Source organism: Chironomus tepperi, unplaced genomic scaffold (assembly GCF_022539635.2).
Source record: "Chironomus tepperi strain 1889 unplaced genomic scaffold, CSIRO-AGI_Ctep_v1 contig_137, whole genome shotgun sequence".
NCBI classification, from domain to species: Eukaryota; Metazoa; Arthropoda; class Insecta; order Diptera; family Chironomidae; genus Chironomus; species Chironomus tepperi.
Window position 1 is genome coordinate 2,029,519 of NW_027226259.1, and position 11,947 is coordinate 2,041,465.

Below are 11,947 nucleotides of genomic sequence, written 5' to 3' on the forward strand. Positions count from 1 at the left end.
AACCACAAAACAGCTGAAAGCCATTACATACACTAATTTCATACATAACTCAGTTTAAAGAATAAGAAACGGAAGAAGACAACTAAAAGTCAATTTTCATTCATAATTTGATATCGATTTTCTTCACATAAAAAGAGGTTTCATTGTGTGCACCATTCACACCCCCAACTGAATTAAGGTTAAAGAATACTAAACGCAAAATAAGTGAATTAAAGTAAAAAGCATGGAAATTTTTTTACACTTTTACGAATTTAAGCGACTCTAATGATGTTAATCAATATTTCAACACTACCCCAGTTGATTTTAATGGCTGATGACATTAATTACCTTCTTATCGTAATTTTCTACACTTTATAGAAGCCATGGAAATACTTAATGCGAGGTATTTGATATTTGTGTCGATAAAATGTCAAGGTTATTTATGTTGGACCGTTAATTTAGAGGGAAATTTTGAGGGTAAATTAAGTAAGACATAAATCATATTTTTTACTCTCCATTAATCGAAGGACTAATGGACATTTGAGTCGAAATAAAGCTGTTCTATACAACACTGAAAAAATGTCGCTGTAATAGTTCATTTTTTTTTCTTCCAAAATTAAGCTTAATAAGTAATTTCACATTAAGTGGGAAGTAGTATATGCTCCAATCTTTTATTACTATTGCGTCATGATTGACAGTCAAATCTTTTGTTTCAAGTTTTAGTTAAAAGTTCAAATTGATTATTTTGTCATTTTTTGAGATATAAAAAAAACTTGAAGTGCTTTAAACTTGACAATTGTCACGTTTCATTTGAAAGAAAGAGCAAAACAAGTTTTGCAGATTCATTTGATCGAAAACTTGAACTATCAAATTTCTATTAATATTTAGGTACCAAAATATTTATCCAGCCTTTCTCACAAAAATTTTGTTCATGATTTTTCTATTATATCAATTACCATTGACTTCTTGACGTATAATTAAAGTGCTCTCATCCACAAAATGTAAGTCCATACAAAAATTTTACACAAAAAGTAAATATAAGCAGAAGGCAATAAAAAATGCATCAATTTCTTATGAAAATATTTTTATTGTCGAGAGATTTTCTTTGAAATTTAAGTTTTGTGACAGTTGCAATTGGAATTAGTCATTCAGCCATGTGCACATCGTTTTTCATTTCTTCTTTCGGAATTGAAAAAAGTTTTGGGATTCTTTCTTAGAAATGAGAATTGAATGAAGTTAATCTTGTTCATATTTATTACTCATGTATGAATAGACTAAAGAATAACATTAAAAACTTGTACTGAACATCGAAAGAATACACATCTGCAAAAAGAACCTGTCAGTTTTTTGTGCACTAAATTGAATTTGCTTTTAATCCTATATGTATGTTTAAAATTTATTTGGGTTTGGGAAATATTTCAAAATCTCATTTAAATTGTCTGCAAAAATAAAAAGGAAAGGAAATATAGGATATTGGATTAAGGTATGCAGGTCAAAAGTCTTATCTGTAAAAAAATAGTCTCGCTTACTAAAGTGAGCAGTAAAAGAAATTAGACAAAAGTAAATAAATGTAGTTTTTTGTTGTTTTAATCTCCTTTTTTTTGCTGCATCTAAAAATATTTTTCATCACTTCAAACAACATTTTTTGCTTATTTATAATCCTTAGCATGTCTAGGTAAAAATATAAAATCATAAAAAATATCCGAAATTCCTTCTGACCTTTTTTTAAAATTGGAAGAGATTGAAAAAGGTATAGTAACAATCATATAAGACAAATAAAACCAATTTTAGGAAGCTATGGATATCCTTTCTTCATCTTAAAAAAATTGAAAATATTGCAAGCATGCTGGCATCATCAGCATTAAAAAATGCTTCACTAGGCCAAAAATAAACAAAAATCTTCAATAAAAGGTGCAGATTGAAGTATTTTAAAACAAATTGGATGGGATATTTTAGCAGGTATAAAAAATTGACTTGTTGATTTTTCTAAGTTAAGTTAAATTAATTATCTTAAGAACTTTTATTTTCTGCTTTTAAAATTCTAACATATTTCATATCCTCATCCGTCATTTCCTTGTCACCTGAAATGCAAGAATAATATTATATTTAGTATTGCATTAAAACTTCAAAAATTTACCGAATCCCCAAAAATGCTCTGTATCTCTTATTTCTGTACTCATAGTTTTACTTGTGCTCTTTTCAGCCAACTCCTTTGAGTATGGATGGCTTCCATCACCAGTTCTCAATACACGTCTTCTGACAATTTCATCAGGAACGGTTTTGAGTTCGGTTGCCCAGCCTAACCATGCGAAGAAATCAATAAATGCTGTTGAAATATTCCAACGGTACCCTGGTAATTCGGCGGTTTTGTAATCCCATGGGAAGACATGATGATAATTATGCCAGCCTAAAATATATAGAATGCGGTTTACAAGTGTCATACAAATTTGATATTTGATCCTAAACTTTACCTTCTCCCAATGCAACGAATCCAACAAAACGCGAGTCTGTTGGTGAGATGTTTTTATCGTAAGGCTTCATACCCCATAAGTGTGCTACTGAATTAACGCACCATACACAGTTTAGCAATAAAACCCAACGGAATACATTTCCGTGCCATACAATATACGCTGGCTCTCCCATATAAACCAATATACCAGTTGGAATCACCAAATTTAAAATAAATGCTATTAAATGATAGTATCTAAAATATTATTGAACATTAGTAAATTTAAAACTTAAATAAATTTAAGCAGATATTTACTTTCGTTGGAATCTCAACATTGGATCACATTCCAAATCACTCATATCGATTTTTCGGCCTTGTCTGATAACTTCTGGATGTTTCTTGCATAACAACCATCCAATATGAGAGAAGAAAAATCCACGACGACTATTGTATGGATCAGCATCTGTGTCTGTAAATTTGTGATGAACTCTATGATCACGAGCCCAATTTAGGATTGGCTCTTGAGCACATGCAGTTTGTAAAAATATGAGAATCCATCTTAATTTTTTGTTAGCCTTAAATGCTTTATGTGTAAAATATCTATGAGCAGCAACAGTAGTACCAAAACCAGCAAATACTGTATATATAAAACAAACTGTAAATGATGTCCACTTCCATGGCAACACCATCCCATACAATGCTGACGCGTGTAAATATGTAAATAATACTACGTTGAACCATTTGATTTGAACCTTATATTCTTCAGCTGGCTTTTCAGTTTCTAGAATATTATATTTTTTATAAAAAAAAATAATGGATTAACTCATCAAATATGGATAGACCACTAACAGGTTTTATATAAAAAGTTACACAAAAAATATTGTAAAATTTACACACTCATAGCACACGTGTTATGTTATTGGATGATGTAAAATTTTCTCTGTTGTTGACACATCGCAAACATATTTTTCAGGGAGAAAAAACATTTGCGGAAGTAAAAACTGTCATCTTTACTGTCACTTTACGAAAAATATTTATTCTATCGAATTCAATATAAATTTGATTTGTATCTAAACAATGAGCAACCTCACACTTATGCTCGAAAATTAGTTGCAACGGCCGCCAAAAGTGCTAATTAAACAGTTTTGAATAAGATACACAATTTTATTGGACAGTGATTTGTCATTTATGAAAATGAATGGCTTTAAATTAATTAGGGCTTTTTAAAAATATGACAAATTGGTGTGAATTGTTTAGTTGTACCTAAATTGATCATCACTTTTCTCATGTTAACATATTCAGATTGAACAAGCAAATTCAGATTTCGTACATAAATAATTTTCCGTTATGTCGAAATGTTAAAGAAACTTTAGAAACTTTGTGTTCACAAGCTGTGTGTGCTTATCCTGATTTACTTTATTGAAGTTAAATTAATTGTATTTACATACCTGTATGCACTCCATTCGTCATCGTACCATTGGTCTTACTGCTATTAGTAATTCCATTTCCATTCATATGTCCATTAGCGTGACCATTTCCTTCTGGTTTGGCTATGGAACCATTAAGTTTTGTTTCAACAGCAGACATGCTTCTTTATTTTTGTTAGTCTGAAACGTAGCAAAAAAATACTATATATAGTACTATTTTTTTCAATTTATTCAAGCTCGTGTTAGCTATAAATCATCCCCAATTATGAAAGATCAAAGCTACATGAAATTGAAAAATTATCAAAAAGCAATCATAAATTTGCAACAAATTAACAACTAAAAATGAACGTGAGACACACGAAATTTTGATGAGTTACGAAGGATGTGAACCATTAGTTCCAAAAAATTAATCATAAAAGCAATTTCTTCTAAAATTGAAATGTTCCAGGAAACGTTCTATAAAAAACAATATGATACACAAGACAGCATTTAAACTCTGATTTTAATCCGAATCATCGCTATCAGGTTCTTTCGACATATATATTTACAGAAAGGGTAAACAAGCAACACTATAAAATATCAACATTCCATTCTTTGAATATTTTGGATGCATTTGGTATTTTTTTAAAAATTGCAAAATCAATTTCACCAAATTTCTCTACATGCTAATTTTTAATCACCTAATTTCAAAAGCTTTTTTTTAATTAGCAGCATTAAATTTAAAACTAACGTAATAAAGTGAAATTTTTCGCTATAAATTTGTTAAAGACCTCATTACCGAGACATAATGTGTAAAATAAACAGATTTAATGGGAAATTAAGGTTGTTAAACTTTTTTGAAGCTTTATCTTTTTAAAGCTCTAATAGGCATCATAAACAGTTTTACGAAAAACCAGTTTTATGTAAAAAAAAACATATATTCGCTAAGGAACTACACAAAATTCAAGTCATTGTAAAACGTAGTTCAAATACCTTTTAGCAGATTTTGTCTTCTTTTCCAAATTCATTCAAATTAATTCAAAATATATTCAGTACCTTAAGACCATATGTCTTTACCGTGCCTAAAACTTAACTGTCCACATTAATTATACTCTTTAGGTTTTAACATAATTTTTACATAATTTTCGAAAATTTAAACATTTTTTTTTTTTTCAAATTACAAAACAAGTCAAATATTTTCGATGACTTCATGTAGAAATAAATGTAGTGAAAATAAAAATTCATAAATTCATATTTTAAAGATCAAAATGTTGATGTTGATATTTAATGTTAACAGAGATCAACAAACCTTACACGTTTTCGATATAAATCTTTTAAAAGAAGATCAAAAGTTCAACGAATATTGTGGACATATGTGAAACTTATATTTTATCATATAACTTTAAGTTGCCAATACATAGTTATGCATTTTATCAAAATTTAAATGATGCGAAAATTATACAACTTTCTTAATTTATTGTTAAAGTCATAATAAAATGATCACGAAAGTTTCTGTTTCGAATTGCAAATAAAATTGGAGAAAACAATAAAATTATAATAAGAGAAATCTCAACACATTTAATTCCCAAATTTCTTTAAATACGTTTATAGTTGCATAATCGAACCTTTCATTAATGTGTCTTGATAAATTGAATTTACGAGTTTAATACAATAACCTACATTGCTTTAAAATGTTCAGGTCATGGACCACAAAGAAAACCAAAACAATAATAAAAAATTCGGTATGAAGAGAAAAAAATCAACTTGCGGTTACGGAACTTTCTCGAAAAAAACACTTTCCATTATGTGTATAGACATATGGATATAAAAGATTTTTTTTCGGTTACACTTCGCCCATAAATGAGTCTTAGTACAAAAAAAGTACTTTCATTTTCACTTTTAACACCAGTTTGAACTTTTGTTATGCATCTACGTGCACTTTTCACGTTTCATCCAAGGTTTTGACTTACCTTTCTGGATTCTGTTTTACAGCATTAGAATATTTTATAAAACCTGTTGATACTGCTTCACTTAAGTTCTTTTTTTTAATGATTTGTTTTTAAAGAGTTTTAAATTTTTTAAAACTTTCAGTGACTTAAGCTTTTATGTCACTTTAACTTTTTTTATTATTTTTTTTTCTTCCTTCCGCTGAGATTGAAAATTTACATCCGATCACCTCAACGCGAACCCAATGAATATCAGACAAAAACTTATTCCATTTCATTCATCTCCAAAAAAAAAGTTAAGCGAAGAAGTAAGTACAATATAGCAACAAGCAACAGTTGGATTTTCGCGCATTTTTTTATGAACATTATCAAATCAATGAACTTTCTAACTCAGTATTGTCCAAACGTTTTTATGGCACGACACACCTTAATGCTAATAAAATACCAAAATCACACATTACATGTGGTTCATCTTCTTTCCAATAAAAATTAACGGCACACAGTTTGGACAACGCAAAATCATTAAATGTAGCACAGACTGGCACTGACAAAGTGTCCAAACAAAATCATTCGCACTGAAAAATTTGCACGAAGGAGAAAAAGAAGCCTTTCAATTTTGACAAAAAAAACTCGTTTTGACTGTATATTGGGTAATAACCGAAAATTTTCATCTGTTCGATGCTATGTTTCATTTCAATATGTGAAAAACGACGTAGATGCAAAATACTATACTTTACATTTTTTCGGATGACTATATGCCTGCATATCAAAACAAATTTCTTAATATTTCTCAACATAAGCCAAATAAACTTAAAAAATGAAGATTGACATATTTAATTTCCTAAAGTCGCATATGAGTATGTGTTAATTAAACAAAAGGCAATAAGAGGAAAGTGAAAGCAAGTACAAATGTTATTGTGTAGGAATAATTTCTTTCTTTATCTGGTGTTACGTAAACCGATTTAATGTTCTTTTAATGAGAAAAGAGAATGGAATAATTTTAAAGATAATGCAGTACGAAAACGTTCACAGAAAATGTGCAAAAAAATCATATTTGACGCGTGCTAAAAGCTTCTTTAATTTTAAAGCCGTTGCAAATGAATTTTAGTTATACTTACTTATCAAGATTATTGACCGGACAGATCAATGGTGGTTATTAAGCTTGCTTACAACTATCTGAAGCTATTTCTACATGTACAATACTTATTGCTAATTAATTATTAATTAATAAGATTTTAATTGATAATCGAGTTATTTTATCCTTTAGTTGTTAACATTAAAATTGAGATTATTTTTTAATTCTTCATCAAATGTTCATGTTCTTTTTGAAAATAATCAATTCTGTGGAAATTATAATAGAATTGATATGTGGATGTGATTGTCATAAAAATAATTCAGACGTTTGTTTATGATCTTTGTAAGTTTCAACCTTTGTTAGGAAATTCCAGAAAACACGAACATAAAAAGACAGACTTCTTGTCAACAAAAACAGATAAAATGTAAATTTAGGGCAAAAACAGGTTTTGTGATTCATTAGTCGAAAATATTTGCATTGGTTAAAAACAAATAATTTCCGTGAATCTGCAAGAAGAAAACAAATTCCAGTCACCGCTATCTTATGTGAAATTTGAGCACTACCTCAATAAGCTGAATAAAAAATTTAGAAAGTCCATTTTTGAATTTTAAGAACCCCTTAAAACTTCCTAGCTTAACGAATGTTCCCATTTGGATGTAATTTACATCTCAAAAAAAGTTACACAGATGTCTAATCATGACATGCAGATTCTCTGCTTCACGTTAAATATCCAATTTATATTCCAATTTATATTTTGTTTTGATCTACCACAACGCAGTTTGTTTTTAAAACTTAAATGTTGATGGTCATGAGTTGTAAATATTTAAATCCGCATATTTACACTATGTTGTGACAATGAACTGAAGAATAAAAACTGTTTTTCTGTTTTATGAATCATATAAACCGATTCTATTCTATTTAACATATGAAGCGCACCACAACATCTGAAATGTCCAATTGAAAGTAGAAAATTAGGTTGGTGAGTCTATAAATTCGCTTTATTTACCATTCGGACAGTTTTAAAAAACAGTTTTATATTTATACTGTATGAAATGGTCAATATAAATGAATTGTGGATGAGTAAATTGCAAGACTCTTCAATCTTCATGGCTTGTAAATATTTGGTTTAATTTAAAAAAAATTATTTATGATCTGTATGAATCATCATCATTTCCTTTACTGTTAAAGCCATATTATATTATGATATCTCTAACTAATATTCATAATAAGAGAATATGATGTTGCTAAGTATGTTTTATTATAGCGATGCCTAAAAGAATTTATTAACATATTTAAAAGACATAATAAGAGTCTCTCAATAAAATTTTTCGTTATTGCGTAATTTAAGCATTTTCCTTTCTAAAAAGATTTACTTTTCAAATAGGTTCTTGATATTCTCATATTTTTCATTTAATAATCTCAAAGTACTTATGCGAAGGTAATAACGTGACTTTCTTTTTAAACAAAATATTCAAGTGACTCTCGAAGTTTTAAATTACTTTCTTTAATTTTTAATTTTCTGAAATATTTAATAGTTAAATCCCTAAAGATTCTTTTCAGTTAACTCACTTAAGAATAATTCTTTGAGAACTAAAAACCCTTCAAAATTAATAGGAGAGTTAAACTCAAAGTTTTCATCAAGTCTTATAAAATCCAAACAAAGTTTCGTTTATAATACACCTGATCGAAATTTTAATAACAATTTTACCCCTGCGTGAGATAAAAAGCAAAAAAGTTTACGATTACTCACGTAATTTCTTGCTCGTCTTAACAGAACATCACTCTCAAGTTGCTAAGCTTTTGTTTTCTTATTCGCAAAAAAGCACTTGAAAGGATTTTTTTTTGTAATAATAACGAAGGTAGAATTCTTCGAATAATATTTTGATATAAGTTATGAGAATGCTTAACCTGAATATTAAGTAAGAAATTTCATAATTTCATAATTTTATTACATGGAAAAACTTGAAATGAGATAATCTCAAAAGACGATGCTCATTTGCTGCTGCGTAATGCTTTTTAAGCTTCACAAAAGCTTTTGAGAGTCATTTTAATGAAGATTGTTATAGTGTTTATTATTTGACATTCAAAGCTTTTTCGAAAGCAAGAGTGTAAGCTTATTTTAAGCTTTATTATGATGAAAACTCTTGAATTGCCGAGCTTCCTAAAATTCATTAGGAACTAATTTATTCCATTTTTTTTTAAAACCCAGATACTGAATAAATTATGTTCTCTGACAAGATCTCTGATAGGTTGACATCAATATCAGTTATTATTTTTCAATCAACGATTCCTTCTTTTATCATAAAACACCACATTTATGAAATAAATTTTTATCCTTTTCCACTCCATTACACTTTTGACGTATTGATGTTCTGAGTTTAGAATCGGGTGCACATACATGCACATATGTGTGGTAGATAAAAATACATTGACCAGCAAATAAAACCATAAATTCAATTTTTGAGTTTATTTTATCATTGCATTAATTTTTTGTTCATAATTTGTGGGTTTATGTTCCATTCGAATATTTACAAACGTAGAATTTTCTGCTTTCTAATTCTATCCCTAGTACATTTAGGACTGAGAGAATGCAGGTGAAAGGAAGAAATTTGTTTCAATTAGTTAATGGATATTTCCGCTTATATGTTCGTTTACATATGTGCATGCAGTTGCTGATGATAATTTGATATATCATAAACATATGGACAGTTGTTAAGTGATCGATACAAATAATTTAGATTGCATATATTGTTACACAATTTCATTAATTATTTATCTAGTATTAAATTACCTTGTCTTGTGTCATTGTGCTGATGTAATATGAACTAAAAGACTTATTGAATTATACTCAATAATATGTTATTATTGATTTATTGTCGGAAATTCACTTATCTTTAGATTAACAATAAATGATAGATATTTTAATAGGAAATATGTACTTTATAAATGAATGAAATAATATTCTCTAGATTAAATTCGTTTTTCCAAAGCTCCGAACAGTAAGTTTCACATTCTGGGTGTAGTTTTAAAATTGAATGGCTTTGCCGATCTCAAAAAGAATTGTGTTTTCTGCAACTCGGGCATATCACTAAAATCATCCTTATTATTGTATTCTACTGAAAATCTCCACAATACACTAGCGAGTCCGATTTTGGCTTGCATTTTTCCCATTCGTTCCCCAATGCAATGTCTAAGTCATGAAATGGATAGATATATTTTAGTGAAATGATATTTTTAGAACATCCCAAATGACAATTATAAATGCCACATCAGAGAATGGCATGACTTTATGTAACAGTCATTTGTCAACAAACATACCTCGGACCGTCTCCAAATGGTAAATAAATTCCTCCATTCGCCTTTCCATTTCCTGTTGGTGAATCCATAAATCTCTCAGGAATGAATTCCAATGGATTTTCAAAAATTTCTGCATCACGTTGTATTGCTATGGCCGGAATGTAAACGGAAGTTCCCTTCTCAATTATTAAATCTGTATCTGGCATTTTGTAGTTCTTAGTACATGTGCGGAACAAAATAGCAAGTGGTGGATAAAGTCTCAATGTTTCGTTGATGCAGCACTCGAGATATTTTAAATTATTAAACATCTCATAAGTTACATCATCAAAGTTTGTTCCAGCACCAAATACATTATCTAATTCTTGCTGAATTTTCTTCTGAATATCTGGACGACGACACAGTTCGAATAGACAAAATGACATCGTTGCTGTGGATGTTTCAAAACCTGAAATGTACAAATACAATCATTATAAAATGTACAGCCAAATTAACTGTAAATCCTTTAAGTTTAGTAGCATAGGAATATGTACTTCTATTTAAACTTGTTCTACTTACCGCCAACAAAAAATACATGAACTTGTGCAGCGATTTCATCGATCGTTAATTTCTTCATAATGTTGATATTTTCAGTTCTAGTTTTATCATCATTCGCTTCCACTTCCTTATTCTTCTTCGATGGAATGTATCCTTGATTTTTCAACTGAATCAGCAGTTGTAAAAAATCATTACCTTGAAATTTCGTATCTTCTCGATGTTTCACAATTTTTGCAACAAAATTCATAACAAAATCATTGACATTGGCAGTAACTGATCTAAAGTTAAATATCGATATTGCATGAAGAATATTTGGAACCAAGAATGAGAAAATATCCATAATATGTTGTCTTTTTGATGGCTCCGAGAAGCTAGCACTTATTTTCCTAAAAACATTGTTTGGATCATCAAATGTGTCACTATCAATGCTAAAGATGACTGTCACAATGTTATGCGTTGTATATTTTGCAAATAAATCAATAAAATTGAACACATTTTTTCCATTTGAATTATTTTTGAGCAAAAAGTCTTGCAATGTTTTTCCACAGCCTCTCATAATCGGAAACATTCCTTTTAACTTTCCACTCGTAAAAGTCGGAGAAAGTTTGAATCTCAAATCTCTCCACTTCTGTCCACCAATATTGAAGAGATGCGTAGATATTGGATCTCTAACTTCATCAACAAATCTAGGGCGATCTGTAAAACTACTGAAGTTGCTAACTAGAATATCTTGCACTACTTCTGGATCATTCACAAATAAAATTGGCTTATAAGTGAAGTAGCATCCTATATACTTGTGATGTTTGAATTTCTCATAGAGGTCAATGAAACAATTTGAGAAACTCTTTCGGAAAAAGAATAAATCGCTGATATTTCCCAGCATGAATACTGGATCGTCCATCTGATGAAATCCATGTCGCTTCCAGTACGTAAAGTAGTAATGATTTAATAAGAAAACTATTAGAGTCACAAAACAAATTAATAGTAAAACTTCCATCGCGATCCACCTTTGAACAGCAACTGAAGAGCCACAAGAAGAGAAAAGAGATTAAGCTCTTGATATCAAAATACCGAGAATCTCATTCGCAGCACAGTAAAAAGGTAATAAAAAAACTTGTTTGTGTTTGAAAATTTCTTCTGGTCACACATGCATTGGATGTAAAGTTGATTTGAATATTAGTCAAGCAATTGCTAGCACAAAAAGAGTAGAAAATGAAGATGATTTGAATAATACTCTCTTCTCATCTTTGTATTAATATTT

The 11,947-nt window shown here is 29.3% G+C and overlaps 2 protein-coding genes across 2 annotated transcripts; both read right to left on the bottom strand.

Moving 5' to 3' along the window:
* Positions 1-1,548: 1,548 nt before the first annotated feature.
* LOC139087929 (acyl-CoA Delta-9 desaturase-like) lies at positions 1,549-6,026 on the bottom strand. The gene is made up of 6 exons (XM_070636900.1): positions 5,805-6,026; positions 3,877-4,035; positions 2,744-3,209; positions 2,451-2,683; positions 2,117-2,386; positions 1,549-2,060 (listed from the first exon to the last, which is right to left on the bottom strand). The coding sequence occupies exons 2-6, from the start codon at positions 4,013-4,015 to the stop codon at positions 1,990-1,992; spliced, it is 1,179 nt and encodes a 392-aa protein (XP_070493001.1). The 5' UTR covers positions 4,016-4,035; positions 5,805-6,026; the 3' UTR covers positions 1,549-1,989.
* Positions 6,027-9,338: 3,312 nt separating this feature from the next.
* LOC139087927 (probable cytochrome P450 6d5) lies at positions 9,339-11,690 on the bottom strand. Its single transcript, XM_070636898.1, has 3 exons — positions 10,708-11,690; positions 10,174-10,597; positions 9,339-10,045 (listed from the first exon to the last, which is right to left on the bottom strand). Exons 1-3 carry the CDS (start codon positions 11,681-11,683, stop codon positions 9,862-9,864), a joined length of 1,584 nt encoding a protein of 527 aa, XP_070492999.1. The 5' UTR covers positions 11,684-11,690; the 3' UTR covers positions 9,339-9,861.
* Between the last annotated feature and the right edge of the window lie 257 nt (positions 11,691-11,947).